Below are 22,979 nucleotides of genomic sequence, written 5' to 3'. Positions count from 1 at the left end.
AGACCAGCCTGGTCTACAAGAACTAGTGCCAGGACAGGCTCCAAAGCTACAGAGAAACCCTGTCTCGAAGAAAAACCAAAAAAAAAAAAAAAAGGTAGAGAGGGACACAGGGAGACATCTAGCATTGACCCTTGACCTCTGCCCACATGCATACGCTTGCTTACACATGCACACACGCACAAGACTGAGTGTGGTGGCGCATGTCTGTAACCCTAGCACTCAGGAGGAGCACAAGCTCAGGGACAACCTGGTCTACATAGGAAGTTCCAGGCTAGCCTAGGCTACAGAGTGAGGCCTGTCCAAATAAAAGGGGAAATAATATTTTAAAGGACAGGAAGGAGGGAGTGGGGGGAGAGGGAGGGAGGAAGGGAGGAAGGGAGGAAGGGCCCAGTTGAGTGGTAACTGGTGGCACACCCATTCAGCCCTTAGTGACAGACCATGTCTGATGCTGGGCTGGGCAGGCCCAGAGGACAGCCCCGTTCAGGCGGCAGCAGCTGGAGCCTCTCAGAGGATCCAGGTCTTTGAACGAAGTCCCACACAGGAACGTGCAGGGTGCTAATCAATCGAGCCACCCTTGGCATGTGAACACGGAAAGCACACACAGCGTGCAGCGTGTGTGTGTAAAGTTACCTTGAAATCTTTTCACCTCTTACATCATCCATGTAGTTTTGTGCCCAAAACCTTGTTTGTAGGAGGCTAAAGAGATAGCTCAGCAGTTACAAGCCCTAGCTGCTCCTCCAGAGGCCCCGGGTTCAATCCCCAGCACCCACATGGCAGCTCACAACTGTTTGTAATCCAGGCCCAGGGGATCTGACAGCATCTCATGGTGGCTGTGGACACTAGGCCTGAATGTGCAACATACATGCACCTATAGGAAAAAGACCTATGCGCATAAAATGGTGATTTTTAATACCTTCTAGAAGCCAGAAACAACAGCCAGGGCTACATAGTAGAGAGACTCTGCGTCAGAACAAACAAAACAGAATAAACACCTTGTTTGAAGCTGTTTTTAGGTTAATGTCCCCCTCCACACTGTAAGTGAACCCTTCTTTTTTTTTTTTTTTTTTTGGTTTTTCGAGACAGGGTTTCTCTGTGGCTTTGGAGCCTGTCCTGGAACTAGCTCTGTAGACCAGGCTGGTCTTGAACTCACAGAGATCCGCCTGCCTCTGCCTCCCGAGTGCTGGGATTAAAGGCGTGCGCCACCATCGCCCGGCCTAAGTGAACCCTTCTTGAGGTAACTGCAAAGGTGTTCAGGTGAGGCTCTGACTTCTCACAGACCGTTGTCAGTTTATGTTCCTCTTGGCAGTGCAGTAAGGTGCCCCACTGTCTGAAGTCGCCAGCAACAACTGATGGCAGCGTCTTTCAATGGCCCGGAATGTTAGGCGCCTTCCCATTTGTTCGTGGTATTGGCTTCTAACGTTGGTGACCCACTGTCCTAAGAAATAATCACCTTTAAGGCTCAAGGTTAACATCCTCAGAAGATGTGTGTGGTGCTTTGGCCATGCAGCATGGATTGGTCTATCAGGGAGGCTTCCTGGAGGAGGTAGTGTTTATCTGGTAAGATTCTTGCTGGAATGAATGGATGGATTTGATTTGTACTTTTTTCTATTCCTAGAATAAGAATGGAACAGTTGATGTCCATAACCCAGGAGGAGACAGAGAACCTGAGGCAACGTGAGATCGCCTGTGAGTTGTAGGGTAGGAGATGAGAGGTTTTGTGGGCGGTGCTCATGGGTAGACTGTTCCTGTCAGTCTCGTGTGGAGGGTACTGAGTGTCACCCTGAAAAAAGGCAGCCAAGTCTGTCGTGGAGCTCAGGCCCTGGGATCAGGCAAGCTTAGCGTCTGAGTCTTAGGTTTCCTGTCTATAGAGTGGAGGGAAACGACAGTTACCTGCCTACTACACAGGACTCTCATGGGATCTGATGGAGTCCTTCCTGAGCATGTCACAAATTTGGCTGCTCTGACTTCTGCTGTTGAGAGCCAGGGTCAGCCTCACTCAGCCACTCCTACCCCTCCTGGTGTGCCCGGTTGGCCCCGAGCTCCACAAGGTCCACACTGATAAGACTTGATCCAGACCGGCATGGAGAATTTGCAGCCATGGGCTCAGGAAGGCTGTGAACGCACTCCCTGTCCTCAGTTAAAGTGGAGATTGATTGTCCCCGTCTTTGAGGCTTTTGTCATGGGGGGGTGGGGGCCCTCTATGTACCAGACTTGCTATACACATGCTCACCACACCTGCAGAGGCTCAGCTCACTGACAGCTCTGTCAGACGGTCACCATTTGTTAAAGAACAGCTGTGGGGATCACCAGATGTTTATTGAGTTAGTTTCCCAGAGATGGGACCAGCATCCTGGGCTTTGTGTTTTCAGTCTTTCAAACCTCCCATTTGCTGTTGCTTTGCTGGATCCCAGGGCCTAGCACATGCTAGGCAAGCACACTACCCCTGAGCCACATCCAGCCCCTTACAAGTTTATAAAAACTTAGAAAAAAAATTCAACAAGGGAGCTGGAGAGCTGGCCCAGTGAGTGGTCAAGAGCACAGGCTGCTCTTCCAGAGGATCTGAATTCTAATTGCAGCACCTCAGGGTAGCTCACAACCCACCATCTGGAACTGTTCCAGGGGATGCAGCACCCTCTGCTGGCCTCTGCAGTCAGTGCATGTACATGGTGCACAAGCCACACAAGCAGAACACCCATACACATAATTTTTTTTTTGAAGTTTTAATTAAATCAGCAACAAATAACAAAGGGGCCACTATGTTTGGCTTTTTGAGGCAGGGTGTGTGTGTGTGTGTGTGTGTGTGTGTGTGTGTGTGTGTGTAGTCCTGGCTGCCCTAGAACTTGCTTTGTAGACCAGGCTGGCCTAGAACTCACACAGATTTGCCTGCCTCTGCTTCCTAACTGCTGGGACTAAAGGCCTGCACCACCAGCACCCAGCATAGACTTTTTTTTTAGGGCTGGGTGCTGGTGCTCAGCTGCAATCATAGAACTCAGGGTGCTGAGGCAGGAAGATTAGAGGTTCAAGGCCAATCTGGACAATTCATCAATACTGTCAAAGAAGGAAGGAAAGCCGGGCGGTGGTGGCGCACGCCTTTAATCCCAGCACTCGGGAGGCAGAGGCAGGTGGATCTCTGTGAGTTCGAGACCAGCCTGGTCTACAAGAGCTAGTTCCAGGACAGGCTCCAAAACCACAGAGAAACCCTGTCTCGAAAAAACCAAAAAAAAAAAAAGAAGGAAGGAAAGAGGGAGGGACTTTGTTTAAGAATGACTATCCAGCCAGGCAGTGGTGGTACCCGCCTTTAATCCCAGCACTTGGGAGGTAGAGGCCAGCCTGGTCTACAAGAGCTAGTTTCCAGGACAACCAGAGCTCCGCAGAGAAATCCTGTCTTCAAAAAGAAAAAAAAAAAAAAAAGAGGAAGAGAGAGAGAGTGGCTGTCCAGCCGGTCAGCCCCCTGGGCCTGTCCTTACTCAGGGAAGCCCAAGAGCAGCCACCCTGTCTCTGTAGCTCACAGCCTTCTCTCTGCAGCCGCCATGCAGCAGATGCTGACCGAGAGCTGTAAGAGCCGGCTCGTCCAGATGGCCTATGAGTCTCAGAGGCAGAGCCTGGTGCAGCAGGCCTGTTCCAGGTAAGGTAAGGAGGAGCGTGTGTTCCCAAGTGCGGGCTCCGAGGGGGTCAGCTGGGGGTCCCAGACTGAGCCATCCCAGCTTTGGCAGTGCTGTCAGGACGGGAGATGGCCAACCTTTGGGGTAGGCAGTGATGAAGTGAGTGCAGCCGTCTCCCTCCCTCAGCCCATTCTGTATGCCCGGTGCCAGTCTGTGGAGATGGGACTGTTATCCATCCCCCTGTACGTCAAAGCCGAGGTTCTGGGGGAACAAACAAGAAATTCGAATATTTGCTGGACATGGTGGCACATGCTTGTAGCACTTGGTAAGTAGAGGCAGGAAGATCAGGAGTTCAAGAGTGAACTACGTAGTGAATTCAGCACCCACTTGAGCCGCATGAGACCCTGTCTCAGAACACTGCACGTATGTGCATGCGTGCGTGCGTGCGTGCGTACGTGTACGGGCGCATGCGCAGTCACAGGGCTAGAGCGATGACTCGGCTATTGAAAACCCTGGCTGTTCCCGTAGAGGACCGGGGTTCAGTTTGCAGCACCCACCGATGACTGCAGTTCTGATGGTCACTGCACAGGTGCCGTACACTTCCACATACGTAGGCAGAACACTCATGAGCATAAAAGTAAATCTTGTTTTAAAAACACCAAGAAACTTTTTAAAGTTTACTTGAAAGAAACTCAAAGCTACCATCTTGATGCGCGGGAAGCCCGAGGTGGTGGGCTCTGTGCCTGTCGCCAGCCTGGGTGTAGGGCCGAACCCAGTACAGCCAGTGCAGAAATGCTGGGAGGAACATTCCAGAAGGGAGTGGCTCACCAGGGCATCAAGAAGTGGTTGGGCAGGAGCCGGGCATCCACTTCGGGGCGTGGGGGGGTGGTTCGTGAAGGAGATGGACTGGAGGGCCTGAGCGGCTCTCTGCCCACCCGCTGCTCCGCCACCCTCCTTGATGTCCTTGAGGCTGTACCCTGCCCTCTGCCAGTCGTGTTGCTTGTCTTGGTCTCCTCCCAGGTGCCCTGCACACAGTAGGTACTCAGGAAATACTCAGTGAGTGACTGTGCTATTTTTCTGGCAGCATGGCCGAAATGGACCAGCGGTTCCAGCAGATTCTGTCATGGCAGCAGATGGATCAGAGCAAAGCCATCAGCCAGATCCTTCAGGAGGTGAGCGCTGGCCCGGGGCTGACTGCACCCTCCTGTGCGACCCAGGAACCGCATGAGCCTCCAGGCATAGCCCTGGTTCTTGGCTCTACTCCCTGGGGACACTCATCCCACTAGGCAGCTCAACCTAAGGACTTAGTGCCCAGAACTGACTGGCGTCAGGCGCAGGGATCCGGGCAGGGCCCTGTCTCCTGTTTCCGCACCCACTGCTCCTCTCACCGCTGCCTTCCCTAAGCTGAAGCTTAGAAGGTGCCAGGCAGAGCCTGAAATGGATCAAGCAAGGGCTTCACTGTGGTCATTTAGGTCCCTGAAGCTGGCCCTGACTCTTCCCTGTGCTTGTCACGGCCTTTTCCTTTGTATTTATATCGGCCCAGTCCTGCTCGGCCATCCACCTCCCTTCCTAACTCTAATCTCTTTCTTCTCCCAAACTGGTATGATTTACTGTCTGTGGGACCCTGTTTCTCAGGGAGGGTACCTGCCTCTGGTTAAGATCTGGGTAGATATGGCACCTGTCACAAGCAGGTCCTCATCTGTGAAATGGGCAGCAGAAGCAGGCAAGCCATCTTCTGTTGTGGGAATGCAGTGTTCAGGACTGGACTTGTGGCTCAGTGGCTAGAGACACCCTAGCATGCCCGGACCAAGGTTCCATTCCCAACACCTCAGGAAACGGTGTGGTGGCACACACCTGCAGTCCTCTCGTGTGGGAGGTGACAGGAGGATCAGAAGTTCAAGATCATCCCCAGCATCATAGGGCATTTGAGTTTGAGACCAGACTGGGCTACATGAGGCCACCTCACCTCAATCAATAAATAAATATTAAGAGTCTGGGTGAAGCGTCACACCCCTTTAATCCCAGCACTGGGGAAGCAGAGACAGGCGGATTTCTGTGAGTTTGGGGCCAGCCTGGTCTACATAGCTAGTCCTAGGACAGCCAGGGAGACAAAGAGACCCTGTCTCAAAAATGAAAATAAGTAAAACAGGGAAAAAGAAGGAAAGACATTGGGTGCACAGTATGGGACATGGCGAGCACGATGCCAGCCCTTGGGTAGCGTAGGAAATGATGACTTTGTAGTCAGGGTTGCCAAGCACTTCCCTTATGTTCACCCCATCACCCTCTTGTTCTCCCCTGTGGTTCTTCCCCATGAAATAGTCCCTCTCTGTTGTCATGTCTCTCGTTCATAGGTACATGTGTATGAACTATATACGTATTTAAATCTGAGTGCACACATAAGAGGAAACCGCAATATTTATCTTTCCCTTAACACTGTGATCCCCAGTCCCATCTCTACTGTAGGCAACACATTTTTTTTTTTTTTTTTTGGTTTTTTTTTTTTTTTTTTTGGTTTTTCGAGACAGGGTTTCTCTGTGGCTTTGGAGCCTGTCCTGGAACTAGCTCTGTAGACCAGGCTGGTCTCGAACTCACAGAGATCCGCCTGCCTCTGCCTCCCGAGTGCTGGGATTAAAGGCGTGCGCCACCATCGCCCGGCTAGGCAACACAGTTTTATCACTCTCCTTTTTGTTTTGTTTTTTGTTTCTTGTTTTTTGAGACAGGTTTTTCTGTGTAACAGCCCTGATTGTCCTGGAATGCCGCTCTGTAGGCCAGGCTGGCCTTGAGCTCACAGAGATCTGCCTGTCTCTGCCCCCACTGTTTGGAGTGTGCACCACCACCGCCCAGCAGTTATGGCTGCATAAGACCCTGCCGTGTGTATACGGCACTGTCTTTGTCAGTGACCTGCTGGTGAACACGCAGGCTGATTCCGGAACTGCAGCTCAGTTTAACGCTGGAGTTTCTTTGTTGATTTTGCTGTTGTGTTTGTTCGGATGGTCTCCTCTCTGTTGATGAGAGAGATTACTGAAGTCACCCTCTTCTTTAATCAGGACCCGTCTGTTCCTAATATACAATATTATGTTATGAAATTAAGTGTACTTAAAATTACCACTTACTCTCGCTAGAGTGGCCTTTTGCTGACATACTGACCTTGTTTGCTCCGTGTGGAGTAGTTTTGGGTCGGACTCTATTTCGTCAGGTGTGAGCATCTCTGCTGGTGCTTGTGTCTGATTTTTCCTGGTGGGTGCTTTGGTTTCCACCCCTTCAGTTCTATCTTTACTGAGAAGGAGTCTGTCTTCCAGATGACAACAGCCTTTTCAGTCTTTAATTGGAAGTTGCGGTCCATTTACACGTAGTTAAGATTGACGAGGTTTGCTGATTTGTGTGACGTTAGCCGTAGTTTCCTGATCAGTTTGGATTTCATGTGTTCCCCCTCCCTTCACGTTAGGGGTTATTCTCTTTGTTGTAACTCTCTCCTGGCTCGAATTTTGAGTTCAAGGTCAGCCTGGTCTACAGAGTGAGTTCTAGGACAGCCAGGGCTACACAGAGAAACCCTGTCTCCAAAAGGAAAATGTTCCTTCTCTGGCTGGGTGTGGCAGCCTGCTTGTAATTCCACCTCTCAGGAGGCTGAGGCGGGACGATTGAGGCAGGATTCAGAACCAACTTGAGTTACATAGACTCTGCATCGAAAGGAAAAAGACAAGAGTTTTTTCTGTCTCCACAGAGGCATAAAATCACACTTTCCCGGGTTTTTAGGCAGATGTTGCTCCCCAAGGCTGGTGTGCACCCTTGGGAGAGCCAGGGAGCACAGCTCAGCCAGTGGTCTGTGCATGCTCTCTTGCAGAGTGTGATGCAGAAGGCTGCATTCGAGGCTCTCCAGGTGAAGAAAGACCTGGCACATCGGCAAATCAGGAACCAGGTGAGTGCGCGTGGCCTCCAGTCCTGCTCCCGCACACAGACCTGGCTCATCAGTGCCGCGGTCCCTGACTGGCCGCTCACATGAGACCTCCGCTTGGGAGACTTTTTATTCCCCCAACAACCAACAATGGGCTGTTGGTTTGTGACTTGAGCAGTGCTGGAGATGGCCTCATCCCAGAGCCGGCCAGAGCCTGCTGGGCAAATACAGTGTGTGTTTCCATGACCATGGCTGGAGAGAGGGCCACTCTAACGTGACTCTTTGGAAAACTGACCAGCTCAGACTCCACTACCCCCATCAGCTCAAAATGACTGAGCAATGGCTTCTTGGGGTGGGTTGGATTCCCACTTGACTGGGCAGCCAGGTCCTAAGATCTGCTGAGGAAGGACCCTGGCCTGGTAGGGATGAGGCCACGCTCCCATACAGGCTCCACTATTGACCTGTGACGTGGCTTTGGGCAGGGCCCTGCTGGACCTTGTGGGGCTGGGGCCAGAGGTGCTGCAAGCTGTCAGGCTGTGGGAAGACACATCACTTTGTGTTTACACACCGATCCTCATATTTTGCATGGCCTTTTCTTTTTATTTCTCTTCTTTTCTTGTTTGACCTAAACCAACTTAATTTTTTTTTTTATCTCCCTCTTTAATTTCAATCCCACATTGCCAGACATGAAGCTCATTCCTCTGACCAGGGTTGGTAGGGTCAGGGGCTCAGGGTGGGAAGAGGCCTCAGGGTCATTGGCTGAGAAGTCACCAGTTGTGGGGTCTGAGAGCATGTGGTGGCCCCCAGACATTCTCAGTGACCTGTTCCTCATCAGACCCCGAGCTGGCATATCCCAGGGAAGCGGTCTCTCGCCCATCCGCTCTGTGTCCTGGACCGGTTACTTCTCCACGCTGAGCATCAGTTTCCTGTCCTCACTCATCCCGGCAGCCGGAATGCTGCGACCTGACTCAGCTGCGGCCCAGCAGAAAACTGCAGCTCATTACTGCACCCTAATCCTCACCCTCTAGCGCCCTTGACGGCTGCATGGATGAAGCATGATTGTCCCACAGTCCACAGATAAAGGGCCAGTGATGACCAGGAAGGAAGCCCCTCTCCATCTCACAGACCTTCACCCAGTGCCCACTCTGAGATGGGCCCTGTCTGTCTGTCTGTGCGGGGCTCTTCGTCAGCAGTGTTGACCGAGACACATGTACCCATGGTCCAGGCCACCCAGAGCCGCGAAGTGGCATCTTGTTTTTATTCCCGTTAGTGAGCTCCTAAGGCCCACAAGTTCCACTCTGTCCAGGGCTACCCAGCCTCCTGACAAAGGTTTCTGAGTCCCTGTTTGACCAGCAGCAGCAGCACATGAGGGAACCGTGGTGATTGCGAATCAACACCCCTGTCTCATCTTCTGTTTAGATTAGGCTAATAGAAACTGAGTTACTGCAGCTGACACAGCTGGAGTTAAAGAGGAAGTCCCTGGACACAGAGATGCTTCAGGTATGTGAGGCTCCCAGCCAGACAATGCCCTCACCCCACGCCTGACCTCAGAGCGACTACTCCTCAGGCCCAGAAATGGGCTCCCCCAGCACACAGGGCAGGTCTAGCCCAACAGAGCCAACACGCTCCAGGATCAAAGGTAGCTTCATGCTGGGCAAGAGGGTCAGAGGAAGGACGGCTTCATTGCCAGGCCTGCTGGGCATCATCACCATCTGCATTCCCCTCTCTGGGCTGGTGGCTGTGCAGTCAGGCGGGCTGCAGGTCCTACTCTCTGGGCTGAAATTCCTTGTTATAGGAGTTCTGGTCTCCCAAGGGCATGTGAGCAGAAGCTGGCTGTAGCCCACAGGCTCCAGAGGGCAGCACGGATTGGCACATAGCAGTCTGGATTGGACACTGGGACCTGGCTGTGGCTCACACACAGCCTGTCCATACAGAATTGGCACATGATAAAAAGGGGGACCTTCTCCCTCCCCTCAGTCTCCCCGGACTCACACAGGGACACGGTAGGATGGTGTGTGAGCACGTGCCAGGCTTCTGAGCAGTTTCCATCTGTCACTCTCACGGTGCCCAGGAGAGTCTAAACTGACCCACAACCTTGCAGTACAGAGAGGGCACTGCCCCTAGGTCTACCCAGATTGCTAGGTGGTCTCATTATTTCCACTGGGCCCCTCTCTCACTCCTCTCTAAGGTGGAAGCCATCTTTCACGGCTAGCCTGTGTCGTCAGCCCATCAGAATGTTCTTGGTGAACCTCTGATGATTTTTCACAGATGAGGAACTGGGCTGCGCAGAGAAACTGCCACCACTGAGTGACAGCTTCATGCCCATCTGAGTCACAGGGCTCTCACTGTTGGGACCTCCATGGGGTTTCCAAGGACAAGAAGATAAGTTTGGGGGCACAAACACAGGGCAGTTGGCATGTGTGGTATCCTCCTTACCTACATACGGTGCCCTCATGGTCCAGGATCCTCATCAGCCCTTTTTGCCATCTACTTCCACCATGTGCTGTGGTCAGTGGAGACCCGTGGCTTCTCGTTTCTTTTGTTTGGCATTTCCAACCCTCCATTGTCATCACTAGGGTCCCACGCCTGGCCTGAAGCCCACAGAGAAGGGAGTTGAGGGTTTGGGGGAAACGTGAGTGCCATGCAGGTGTGGCAGTGCCTCCGGATTCAGTTAGTGAGGTCCCCAGGCCATGCCGAGCTGCACTGTAGGGACCACGGCAAGAGCTCACAGTGGCCTCAGATCTGATTCCGTGTTGCAGGAGATGATCTCAGAGCAGCGCTGGGCACTGAGCAACCTGCTCCAGCAGCTACTCAAAGAAAAGACACAACGAGAAGAGGAACTCCATGACATCCTGGTATGCTCTTGGGCTTCTGCTGCACATCGCAGGGCGTGTGTGCATCACTCGGGTGTGTGTCCCTCAGGCATGCTGCCTGTGCTTTTGAATATTCATTATCCCAGTAGTAGGTGCCAAAGGAAAGTGTCACTTGGCGACTTTTAGTTTGTTGTGTGTTTAGTTTGTTTTAGCTCTTTGTGTGCTGTCATAGGGAGTTTATTTTTCTCTCACAATCTACATTATAGTCCCTTGGGGAAACCGCGGTGGCTGAGCTAGAGACGCTGGCCCAGCACATTGGAGTCAGGAGCAGAGAGTAACGAGATTATAGTCCCGTGGGGAAATCACAGTGGCTGAGCTAGAGATGCTGTCACAGAACATCGGAGTCAGGAGCAGAGAGTGACATCCACACAGCCAGTTTCTTAGCCTCTGTGCACCGGGCTCTCCGTGTCTGTGAGATCTGAGGGCAATCCTGGGTATTCTTTCCAGGACAGGATTCTGTGTTAAGAGCAGACCACTGAAGCCAGGTGGTGGTGGTGCACGCCTTTAATCCCAGCTTTTGGGAGGCAGAGGCAGGAGGATCTCTGTGAGTTCGAGGCCAGCCTGGGCTACAAGAGCGAGTTCCAGGACAGGCTCCAAAGCTACAGAGAAACCCTGTCTCGAAAAACCAAAAAAAAAAACAAAAACAAAACAAAGAGTTTGCTGTCCCACAAACAGACCAAAAGGGGTCCCTGTCAGAGCTAGTAGTAGCAGTGTGGGACCTAGTACAGGGGGTCAGGAGCAGGGTTCCCCTGCCATGCATGTGGCCTCAGACATCCCACGGCCCTCTCAGGCTCATTTCCTGCTGCTGCTGGGCACAGCTGTACTTCCTGTCTTTGCCCCACGGCTTAAAGCAGGGACAGCAGGTGGCTGGCTGGGAAAGTCACATACACTCAGAGGAGCGGAGGTGGAGACATTGCGGTCTGATAGTCTCTCGTTCCCTGACTGGAAGCTAAGCAGTAGCTAATGGTGCCAACTTCTGTTCTTGGCAGGTGGAATTAGAAGCCAAGAGCGAAACCAAGCAGGAAAATTACTGGCTTATTCAGTACCAGCGGCTTTTGAACCAGAAGCCTTTGTCCTTGAAGCTGCAGGTAAGGACCTTGATGTTCATCTGACCCACGAGCTAGAGGGTTCTTTCCAAAGGTACCTCAGCCCAGTCTCACTGCAGACCGTTGGCACTGGGGACTCCAGTGTGCCACCTCCCTGCTAGGAAAGTGAGTGTTCACTCAGAGGAAGAACGACATTGGCTTCACTGTGCACAAATAGACCGTGAGTTGTGCAGCTGGGCAGATGTGGTCCCATTCGCCTCCTTTGTACTCACACACACACACACACACACACACACACACATACTACACAGTTTGAGACAAGGTCTCCCTGTGTAGCCCAACTGACCTGGAACTCTCAGAGATCCACCTGCGTCTGCCTCCTGAGTGCTGGGATTAGGGGTGTGTGCCACCATACCCGGCCTAGATTCACTTCTTTATCTGTATGTGTGTCTGTGAGAGTCTATGTGCATCATGTGCAGACAGGTGCCCTGGAGGCCAGAGGGCATCAGACCCCCTGGACCTGGAGTTCCAGGTGGTTGTGATCTGCCTGGTGTGGGTGCTGGGAATTGAACCTGGGACCTCTGCAAGGGCAGTAAACTCTCTCAACCAACCACCGAGCCCCATTCATACCATTCCGGTAGCTTGCTTTTATCTAAATACTGGTGGACAGCTTCCCGTCCACGCTCACACCGCTCCCCCGTTGTTCTCAGATGCCTGCGCAGTGCCCAGTGTGGGCCTGACCTCCTTAGCCAGCCGCCTCCTGGTAGATGTTTGAATGGCTGACTATTTCAGGTGTGGAACTGCAGTGAACTCCCTGTGCCTGGAGTTCTGTGCACTACACACCTTCCTCTGGGGAAACGCCCAGGACACACTTGTGTCGTGCACGCTGACTGTCCCTTCTTGAAACCAGTGGGATCTTCTGTCCCTTGCACTCTGACACCCTTGGCCTCCTCCCGGGGCCACCCTGCAGGAAGAAGGCATGGAGCACCAGCTGGTGGTGCTGCTGGCGGAGCTGTCGGCCGAGCACTACCTGCCCCTCTTCGCCCACCACCGCATCTCGTTGGACATGCTGAGCCAGATGAGCCCCGGGGACCTGGCTAAGGTAACCATTGTCTCAGAGAAAGTCAGAAAGGCTGGCCAGGCCTGGACCCAATCTGGCCAAGGGTTGGTGTGTATTTTGTTCAGTTTTGGTGAGGCAAGGTCTATCCGGATCATATGGCTCCAGGTCCTCATCTCAGGCCAGAACTGCTGCCCCCTCTGCCTCCACTCACTGGTGTACTCGGCCTGTCGCCCTGCTTAGCAAGTGAGGAACGTGGACCTTGAAGTTCATAAGGCAGCACACATGCTCGGGAGGTTCTGAGCCAGCCTCTCAGCCTGTGCCATGGGGTCACATGCATAGCCATAGCACTGCCTGAGCCCAGCCTTGCTCCTTTCATGGAGTTAATCCGTTTCTCTTCAAATAAAATGATGCCGGCGGTCACTAGCACCTCTCTGGGACTCACACATGCCTGGCATCCTTCTGCGTAGTGACATTTCATTTGTATTTTAATAAATAAAACTTGTCTGAAGATCAGAGAGTAGAACAGTCCACTGGTCAGCCTTACAGACCAGGCAGTGGTGACACACACCTTTAATCCCAATAGGCACACTAGTTTGCCATAGAAACCCGGCGGTGGTGGTGCACACCTTTAACCCCAGCACTAGAGGGGAACATAAGACAGGAGGAGACAGCTCTCACACAGTCTCATTCTGAGATTCCTGGAGGCAGGATCGCCATTTCAGACTGAGGTAGAGGTAACAGCCACCAGGCTGGCTGCTTTGCTTTTCTGACCTTCAGGTTGAGCTTTATGTATTAAAATACAAATAAAATATCACTACAGTTCTAAGTCTCACACCAGCCATGATCTTGGCCATGAGCGGTTCAGTCTGAACCCTGTGTCATCTCCACTCGGCTCTCCTGCCTCACCTAAGACAGATGCAGATGGACTCTCTGACACTGCAGGATTCTGCGCTGGGCTCTGGGTGTGGGGCCTCGTGGCTCAGGCATGGCTGCTTCTCAGCAGCAAGTAGCTCTCTGTCCTCAGTTCCCCATGTACAGCGACAGCGGTGGTCAGGGTCGAGGGGAGCTTCGGTGCAGGTGACACTGGGTAGTCCCTAAGTCACATATGTTACAGATTTTCTTGCTGGGATTGGGGTCTCAGTTCTTCTCTTCCACAATAATCACTGCACCAGGCCGGAGTCAGGCCCTACACAGCTGTGGCTCTGCTCATGCTGACCCCACGGCCCAGGCTGCCCTGTTTCCATTGAAGATGCCAGAGGCGGGGCATGAGGCAGACCTGTGGGCTTGGACACTATATGAGGCTTAAAGCAGGAGGCCTGGCTCCTGCCCATACCCACCCTCAGCTCTTGGTCTGCTCTTCCCTGTTCTGCCACAGGTGGGTGTCTCAGAAGCAGGCCTGCAGCATGAGATCCTACGGAGAGCCCGGAATCTGCTAGATTCGGCCAGGGTCCAGCCAGGTGCTGACTCGGGACTCTTTCCAGGGCTGAGAGGCCCAGGTTATGTGAGCTGTGGCTGGCAGTCTAGGGGCTACTGGCTCCAGGGCAGAGCTCTGGGCACAGGAGGGGCTTTGCCGGGGAGGACTGGGGAATAGGGAGGCAGCTTTGGAGTGTTCCCACTTTGCCCTGCCATTGACTACTGTTTCCTGGGAACCTGATAAAGGTTCAACCACTCACTAGCCAAGGGCATCTATCCTGCAGCTCCACCACTAGATGGCGATATGGCCCCAGGCAAGTAATGTCCCCTCTCTGAACCTCAAGTTTCTGAGGTCCAGAGTGTACAGGATGGGCAGAAGATCCACTCCCATCTCACAGATGGAGACGTAGGAATCAATGAGGATCAGAAAGAAAGCCTTTCCCTTGCTCTTGACTGGAGGCACCCCCTCATTTTCCCCTCAGATTACTCACTTTGGGGTACACACAAACCAGGAGATCTTCTAGGGATTGGGATCATCGAGCATGACTCCCTGACTTAGCCTATCCCTCTGATTTCCTCAGAGTTGAAACCATCCAAAGATGAGATCCTCGGTGTCCTGGAGCCCCCTGCAGCCCCTCAAGAGGCTCCTGAGTCAGTGAGACCATCTGCTCCCCCAGCAGAGCTGGACACACCAACCTCAGAGTGCGTTGTGTGCCTGGAACGGGAGGTAAGTCTGAAGAGATGCTACAGAACCCAACACAAGACACTGAAATGACCCATGGTCCAGATATGAACAATGCTAACAACAGTTTCTAAAGGTTGTTCCCCGCAAGAAGGATCTTTCTCTCGGCTTATTAACTATATTAGGGAAAATTTCTCCCATCGGGACTCACCAAGAACATGGTTTGCCCTGCCAAGTCTCTTCAAAATTGTTGCAAAATTCACACTTATTGCAAAAAGTAAACATTCCAGTGCTTAAAGCACAGATTGTCCCTCGTGTCCACGAGGTTTCAGGCTTAGAAAGCAGCCAGGAGCAGGCATGATAGTGCATGCCTGTGATCCTAGCTTGTGAGAGGTGCAGACAGCAGGGTCCCCATGAGTCTGAGGGCTGTGTAGCAAGACCCTGTCTCAAGAAACCCAAGAAGGGCTGGAGAGATGGCTCATGCTTGCTGCTCTTGCAGAGGACCCAAGTTTGGTTCCCTGCATCTGTGATGGGTGGGTCACAACTCCAGGGCACCCACCACCCTCTTCTGCCCTGGAGTGTGGTGGGCAGCACCAGCATTCAAACTCTAACCGAGGCCCTGTCCTCAGGCGCTGGAAATGACTCCCAATTTCTTGATAGGCTAAATGACTTTGAAGAGTGGGAGACTTCTCGGGACATGTGCACACCACGAGGTCACGCTAAAGCAGAGGCTGGGCACATGCACAAAGCCAGTGACCTGTAAGGTTGAAGTCACTGTAGACCAGGCATCAGAATTTGGCAAACACACACAGAATAATTACAAACAGGCTGAGAGCCAGGGGGTGGTACACGCCTGGCGTCCCGGCACTTGGGAAGTGGAAGCAGCTCGGTAGTAGGGCATTTGGCCTAGCGTGCAGTGGAGGAAAAGGCTTTCGCGCCCACTGCTGTGCTCCAGGACAACCGAGCAGCCCGGCTGCTAACACTGGTCTCTCCACAGGCCCAGATGGTCTTCCTCCCCTGCGGCCATGTCTGCTGCTGCCAGCAGTGCTGCCAGCCGCTGCGCACCTGCCCGCTGTGCCGCCAGGAGATCTCCCAGCGCCTCCGGATCTACCACAGCAGCTGAATGCACAGCCACCCACCAGCGCTGGCCCTTGCTTGGTACCATCTCCATCACTGCTGGGCTCCCACACACCCACGTCCACATTCCCCAGACGAGGGCAAGACGGCCATGGCCTTCTGTCACCCCCTGCCATCCCCACTGCCTTGAGCTCTAGGCAGGCAGGTGGGGTGTTCCTGGTCTGTGACGTAGCTATTCTGGACAGCGGACAGGAGATGGGCATATCTGCTGGTGATATAGCCTTGTGGCTTAGGGACAGGGTCCAGGGTATGGAGGTGGCCGTGCCACCAGCAGGACTCAGGAATCCAGGTTAATAGGCAAGCCTTAGCGTCACACCCAGCTGTCTGTCCCTTCTGGAGGTGTCTGTATCTGTGGAGTGCACCAGCCATCCTGGCCTGAGGTGGGACAGTGTCCCTGGGAGGGTGGCTGTGCAGGACCACTCCAGCCCTCTGCTGCTGCTTTCTTGAATACCTGTCCTCCCATATCTGCATCCTTAGCCCACACGGGCAGGTTGACTCAAAGCAGGAACACTAATAAATCTGAGTTCCTCCCTGAGTGACCCGTGCGTCCTTGGGAACTTGAAAGGGATGAGAATGGGCTGGGTTCTAGAAGGCAGCTCCTCTCCCAGTGGAGAGCTAGGCAACACCTTCTTCAACAAAGGGCGGGGGCACCGAGCCAGGGGCGGCCTCTTTATAAGCAGCTCATGCTCGTGGGATGGGTTGCGTTCCCTACAGTGATTATCCGGGGTAAGGGGGCTGCCAAGGCAACTGAGATGGGCCGTCCAGCCCAGCAGCTGTGGTGACGTGACACCCTACTGCCCTTCCTGTATAAAGTGCATGGCCTACAGCATGTGCCCTACAGGTACCACTTGATGGGCTGTTGGCACTAGTGCAGGCTGGAGCCCACCCTCGTGGCTGGCACTGGAACTGGTCAGCCATCAGGAGGCGGTCACCTGAAAGCTCCATGGCCTCTCCCTTCTCTCTGTGCCTCAGTTTCCCCCTCTGCAATAGGGGGTTAGGCCAGGTAGTGGTGGTACACACCTTTAATCTCAGCGCTTGGAAGGCAGAGGCAGGTGGATCTCAGTGAGTTCGAGCCAGTTTGGTCTACAGAGTGAGTTCCAGGACAGCCAGGACTACACAAAAAAACAAAAAACAAAAAAACCTGCCTCAGAAAGAGGGGGGGTAAAAGGTGGGAGGAGGGGACAGGTTAGAAAGAGAGCTCAGAAAAGCGGTTGGCATTTGAAAGTCTGGATTCCTAGCACTCACAGAAGACCAGCCATGGCAGTGTATGCACTCACCACAACACTGGGGAAAGCCAGGCAGGCAGACCCCTGCGGCTCACCAGCCAGACAGACAGACCCCTGCGGCCCACCAGCCAGGCTGTCCTAATTGGCTAATTCCAGGCTAGTGAGAGGCCTCGACTCAAAACACAAGGTGGAGTGACACCTAAGATTCTTGTGCACACACATGTGAGTTCACACCTACACATACAAACGGACATACTAGCTCATGAGTCCAAGAAAGCTGAGATGAATGAGGTCTCCAGACACCCTCGGCCCAGGTCTCCTGGACCTCAGCAGCACAGGAGACGAGCTTTAAATAAAGCTTTATTGATGAGCAGAGGCTTACGTAGTTTGCATAGATTCTCCATACCAACCATATCCGGAAGGGCGGTGGAAACCCAAGGCACAAGAGAGCGTCGGAAGAAATTAGTGACACGATCGAGTGGGGCTGGGGTGTCCCTGTGCACCGGCTACAGCCTGTGGGTCCTGGGCCCATTCTTGGGGAGCAAGTCCATTGAATAAAAAACATGTCTGGGAGGAGCCCTTGAGGAGGCAATGTCAGAGTCTGGGAAGGCCCAAGGTGGGGGTCACATATCAGAGTCATCTGTTTGGACTAATGACAAAGAGGAGAGAAACCCAAATGGTTCACAAGGACATGGAAGAGGGTCTGAAATTGTCAGGGTTAGGTGACAATTGGCAGTGTGAAGAGTTGGACGCGGAGACCATGCGTGGTCTTCAACAGGGTCTCAGAAAGCCATGGCCTTCAATGTCCCTCAGGAGCCCCTCCCGCTTCCTGGCAGGTAGGGTGTACCTTGGAAGAGCTGGGCAATGACAGCCCACATCCAGGCCCTGCCAAAGTGGGGGTGGGGAGCCAGGCAGATGGACAGGAGCAGCGGGTACCCAAGATACCCCAGCTTTCAGCTACCTTCTTCCCTTTGCCATCCTGGCCTCAACCAGACACTTCCAAGCTCCCAACCTCCCCTCAGGACACTTCCCCTGCACAGACTACCACATTCTGGCCTTTCTCACCCCATCACGGGTCCCTTGCAAGCCCCACCCTTCCACAGCAGTAGCCAGCAGAGTGAGGCCAGTGAGGGGCAGGACAGAGACTGGGCCCCCACCTCTTCCTGCCACCTTGGTGCCACGAGCCCAGAGTGAGGTGACTGATTGCCAGCTTCACTAGACTTGAGCAACAGCCCCAGTGCTTTCGGTCACCTCCATCCGAAGACAGAACCACCACGAGGGAAACGACAGCACCAGGGCAGGGAGGAGGGGCTCCCCAGCCCCTTGCACAGAGGAAGCCCTCCCAATCAGATCGAGCATGGGAGACCAGCCCACAGAAAATGGGGCAGTAACAGGTGTGCTGAACCCCGTAAAGTGACTTGGGTAAGCCTGACCCCTGAAGGTGCCACACCACCCCAGCCACCTCCCCCACAAGGCACTGCTGGGGTGCCCCTCCCCAGAGATGAGGCTACAGTGCCCAGGAAGAAGCAGCCCAGTGCAGTGTCCCAACAGAGGCCTGGAGGCCATGCCTAGAACTCTGTCTGCACCCCGGCACTGTCCTCGGTGGTGGTGTGGATGGGGGGGCGGCTACCAGGGCTGGACACCTGCTCCCCGGTCTCTTGGTCACTGGGCTTAGGGCTCTCAATGTCCACAGCCTTTCCAGATGGGGGATGCCCGAGGGGCGAGGCTGGCGGTGAGGAGGCCTCTAGGGCCGCCACAGGCTGGGGGCTCTCCTGGACAGGGGCCCCATTGAGAAGGGGGCTGGCTGGTATGGGGCTCTCAGCCTGCAGATCCTGGGCCAGCAGGCCTCGGAGCTCAGCGACACTGTCCGGGGATGCAGGTGAAGGCGGTTCAGACCCAGCCTCAAAGGGCAGCTCTGACTCCTCGTCCTGGACCACAGACACCACCTGCTTGCCACGCCTGCGCTTTTCTGTGAGGATGGCTGCTTCAGAGGGGCTGGGGCTGCCACCACTGTCACTACCATTGCCACTGTCACCATACTGCTCGCCCCAGTCAATGGGTGCCCCCTCGGCCAGCAGGTGCAGGTTGGGGTCACTGTTGTGCAGAACCATGCTGTCTCGATAGAGGTTGTGTTTGCGCTGCACTGCGGCCTCCTTCACAGCTGCAAGACCACAGGAGAAAGGCTCTTAGCACAGGGACCACCAGAGTGCACCCCTACCGTGGTCTGACTGGTCCCCACCTCACCCCAGGCCTCCCTGCTGCAGAGCTATGACTCAAGCCCTTCACTGACACCCACAGCAAAGCCAGGAACCAGAGAGGAAACTAGGCACAGAGAAGCTAGTGGTCCAACCCAGCCTCTTCTTGGAGTCTTGGGCCTCACTATGCCCCTTAGTTAATGCCAGCTAAGCCTCCTCTGGGCTGCCCCTGCTCGCTCACCCTGTAGGATGTCCTTCATGACTGTCTGCAGCACCACCTCTTCATATGTGTTCTCTACCAAGATGAACCTGGCGAAGTCCTCAAAGATCAGTTCCTGGAAGCGTGGCAGCTCCTGCCGGGGAAGCAGGTAGACTTGGGTCAAGGGCGTTATCCCGCTGAGCAGTCCCTGAAGGGCTAGGGCAGGCTGGGACTCACCGACTTGCAGGTGGGAGCCAGTTTCTTGAGCAGGAAGGGGATGGTGATCTGCAGCAGCGCCTCCCGGAAGAATCTCTTGCGCACAGAGCTGCTGTCGTAGTCGTATTTCTACAGGAAAGGACACGCGTAGGGACCCTGGGTCAGTCAGGGGCTCCGCTAGCTGGCGGGAGGGTCTGACCCAAGCCCAGAGCGCTCTGTGCACCTAAGCTCACCTTCAGCACCCGCTCCAGGATCCGCTGGATGGACTTGCACAGCTCCTCCTTGGTGGGCCCCTTCCCGAGCTCCTGGTGCAGGAGGGTTTCGAAGGTGTACACAGCATTGTCCATTTGCTGCAAGGCAGACAGCAGGGCTCGTGAGACCCTGCAGAGCCCCTCCCCGCACCACGGGCCAGTCTCCCCACCCACAGCAGCCACCGAGCAATCGGGGATGGTCTGTATGTGGTATGCTCGCTGGGTGTCTAGAGGCAGGTGTCTGTGTAAGTGTGTAGAAATCCCAGGAAGGGACCAGGCTGTAGGGGTGGATCCTAAGGAGGCCCAATAGCCAGCCAGTGCCAGCCAGGTAAGCAGGAGGCAAGGTGGCTCAGAGAAATGTAGGAAGGGGAGAAGCCTCCCTCTCGTGGTGGTGGGGGCCATGGAAGGCAGCTAGCGGAGTGCGGGCTGGTGGGAGCTCACCTCTCGCATGTGGATCTGGGCTCGCTGCTTGAACACAGACGTGCTAGACACATCAAAGCGTTGCTGCAGCCCATCAAGCCGCAGTGGCTCCATCTTCTCATAACAGCTCTGCATCTTCATGGGGTGGTACGCCAGCTGGGACAGCTTCTCCATGTACTGCAGGGGACAGGGCCACACGAGTGACTGCACGGCCCCACACACCCACACTTTGCCTAGGCCTGGCACCAGCTACAGGGATGGCCTCTGGGAAACTGTGCCTATCCGCCTGGGAGGGCCCAGGAGAGGGGAGGGGAATCTGAAGCCATCAGTGTTGAGGGGCGAGGACAGCCCAGGCAGTAGAAGACATTCAGCCCTCTAGATGCTGGCAAACACCCAGTCTCTCTGAGCAGCACTGTCTTCAGGTCCCAAATCAGTAGACATCTGTTTGTTTGTTTGTTTGTTTGTTTGTTTGTTGATTGGTCGGTTTTATTTTTGTTTTTTGTTTTTCAAGACAGGGTTTCTCTGTGTAGCTTTGGAGCCTGTCCTGGAACTCGCTCTGTAGATGAGGCTGGCCTTGAACTCAGAGACCTGTCTGCCTCTGTATTGGGATTAAAGGCGTGCACCACCACTGTCCAGCCTCTTTAAAATTTCTAAGGCCCTTCTGGGTTCTCAAATTTCTGATTATTAGGCCTGGGACTCTCAAACTTGAAGTCTAAAGGAGGAGGCTAAAGTTCACAACAGATTCCAGACACAGGCAGCCAACAAGAGATATTCACCCCGAGAGTGTGATTAAAAGGGCCAGAAAGAAAGACACCCTGCTTCACCTACGGGGTGTGACTTGTTACTGATGCAGCTCACACCAGAAGCTTCCCTTCCCCACCTCCCTCCTTCTGTCCCTCACTGTCAATTCCTTTTATACTTTAGCAACCATCTTTCTTCAGAAAGGCTGATGGTAAGGAGTAAAAATACCCACTCTTTCCTCTAGCCGCCAGCCCCCTCTTGGATGGGACAGCTTCACCCTGTGGCTTCTGCCTCTGGTCTCCACAGATGCAGAGAAAGGGCAGCCCACCATGAGACACACTACCGACGGTCCGGGGAGGGGACACTAACCCCGTGCCCACTCTCACCTCGCCCAGCTTGTCAATGCCGCCCTCATTGATGACATTGAGATTCATGTCTGTGACGTCTTTGAAGAAGACATCCCGCACCTCGGTGAAGCCCTGGCTGGTGGGCACCATCAGGGCCTCTAGGATGGACGGGATGTAGGGCTGGACGTGGTTCCTCACACACACCTCCGCCTTGGGGAGGATGAAGGCTGTATGGGGAGGGAGAGGATTTTGATGACAGGTAGTGCCTGGGACACAATCCACCTCCATCCCACCATCCCAGCCTAGGCACAGCCCATCCCGGATACCAGAAAAGCCGATGTGTTACAGGTGCTGGTGACATGAGCTAGCTCAGTGACCTCAGAGGGGAGTCAATGAAGACAAATCAGGGCTTATGTCTAGCACCCCAGAGATGGAGGCAGAATTAGAACTTTAAGGCCAGCCTCTGCTACATATTTGAAGCTACAAGTTTAAGGCCAGCCTGGGTTATGTCTCACAAAAAAGAAAAGGAAGGAAGGAAGGAAGGAAGGAAGGAAGGAAGGAAGGAAGGAAGGAAGGAAGGAAGGAAGGAAGGAAAATAATTAGCAACACAGGTGCCTGGGTGGATGGATCCTGTGAGCTTCGTGACCCGCCCGGGAGCAGGGAAGCCTGGCTCTTCACAGCCAGTTCTTCAGAATATTCAAACCACAGCATTTTCACCCAGAAGGCTGTTCTGAAGTCACCTCACTTCTTGCCCAGTTAATACTTGCTGCACACACAAATGTTAGCTCTCAGTCAGCTCCCACTAAACTCCCAGTGACCGTGGCTGGTCCACAGTTACCACAGGAAGCCACCACCTGCTGGATTGTGTGCATCCCTGGGGAGTGGGGGGAGTTAGGCATCTCCAAGGTGACAGGCGGTCCACCAGGTGACACTGGCCAAGGACAGACAAAGGCCTTGGATCTCAAAGACAAAAATATCCACAAAAATCTGAGCTAGAGTCAAAAGTTTGTCATCCTAGGAACTTGGGAGGCTGAGGCAGGAGGATCATAAATTCAAGTCTAGCCTTGGTAACATACAAGACTTTGTCTCAGCCGGGTAGTGGTGGCGCACACCTCTAATCTCAGCACTAAGGAGACAGAGGCAGGTGGATCTCTGTGAGTTTGAGGCCACTCTGGTCTACTGAGTGAGTTCCAGGACAGTTAAAGTTGTTTCACAAGGAAATCCTGTCTTCAAAAACAAAAACAAAACAACAAAGACTTTGTCTCAAACATTTTAAAAAAGGCTGGGGGGGGGGGGGCTGGAGAGATGGCTCAGTGGTTAAGAGCATTGCCTGCTCTTCCAAAGGTCCTGAGTTCAATTCCCGGCAACCACATGGTGGCTCACAACCATCTGTAATGAGATCTGGTGCCCTCTTCTGGCCTGCAGACATACACACAGACAGAATATTGTATACAAAATAAATAAATATTTAAAAAAAAAAAAAAAGGCTGGGCCGGGCGATGGTGGTGCACGCCTTTAATCCCAGCACTCGGGAGGCAGAGGCAGGCGGATCTCTGTGAGTTCGAGACCAGCCTGGTCTACAGAGCTAGTTCCAGGACAGGCTCCAAAGCCACAGAGAAACTCTGTCTCGAAAAAAAGCAAAAAAAAAAAAAAAAAAAAAAGGCTGGTACTGTAACTTG

General features: G+C 53.7%; 2 protein-coding genes across 3 annotated transcripts in view; one reads left to right on the top strand and one right to left on the bottom strand.

The window, feature by feature from the left end:
- Lrsam1 (leucine rich repeat and sterile alpha motif containing 1) overlaps positions 1–16,230 on the top strand; it is a 35,484-nt gene extending 19,254 nt beyond the window's left edge. The window contains exons 16-26 of one of the 2 annotated variants that reach the window (XM_057755359.1): positions 1,616–1,686; positions 3,526–3,625; positions 4,687–4,774; positions 7,444–7,518; positions 8,914–8,994; positions 10,254–10,349; positions 11,357–11,455; positions 12,384–12,515; positions 13,849–13,930; positions 14,468–14,613; positions 15,566–16,230. In XM_057755359.1, the coding sequence (XP_057611342.1) occupies positions 1,616–1,686; positions 3,526–3,625; positions 4,687–4,774; positions 7,444–7,518; positions 8,914–8,994; positions 10,254–10,349; positions 11,357–11,455; positions 12,384–12,515; positions 13,849–13,930; positions 14,468–14,613; positions 15,566–15,691 (1,096 nt within the window). In that variant the 3' untranslated portion in view covers positions 15,692–16,230. The remainder of the gene's footprint in view (positions 1–1,615; positions 1,687–3,525; positions 3,626–4,686; positions 4,775–7,443; positions 7,519–8,913; positions 8,995–10,253; positions 10,350–11,356; positions 11,456–12,383; positions 12,516–13,848; positions 13,931–14,467; positions 14,614–15,565) is intronic. The other variant, XM_057755360.1, reaches the window with a different exon arrangement.
- Positions 16,231–17,277: 1,047 nt separating this feature from the next.
- Positions 17,278–22,979, bottom strand: part of Niban2 (niban apoptosis regulator 2) — a 50,563-nt gene continuing 44,861 nt past the window's right edge. Inside the window, exons 9-14 of the mRNA XM_057755784.1 lie at positions 21,340–21,527; positions 20,234–20,389; positions 19,775–19,891; positions 19,563–19,670; positions 19,368–19,479; positions 17,278–19,092 (exon numbers count right to left, since the gene is read on the bottom strand). Coding sequence (XP_057611767.1) covers positions 18,500–19,092; positions 19,368–19,479; positions 19,563–19,670; positions 19,775–19,891; positions 20,234–20,389; positions 21,340–21,527 — 1,274 coding nt within the window. The 3' untranslated portion in view covers positions 17,278–18,499. The remainder of the gene's footprint in view (positions 19,093–19,367; positions 19,480–19,562; positions 19,671–19,774; positions 19,892–20,233; positions 20,390–21,339; positions 21,528–22,979) is intronic.

This window comes from Chionomys nivalis, chromosome 22, assembly GCF_950005125.1.
Source record: "Chionomys nivalis chromosome 22, mChiNiv1.1, whole genome shotgun sequence".
In the NCBI taxonomy this organism is placed as follows: Eukaryota; Metazoa; Chordata; class Mammalia; order Rodentia; family Cricetidae; genus Chionomys; species Chionomys nivalis.
The sequence above is the reverse complement of the archived record's forward strand: the minus strand, read 5'-3'. Positions and strand labels throughout refer to the sequence as shown.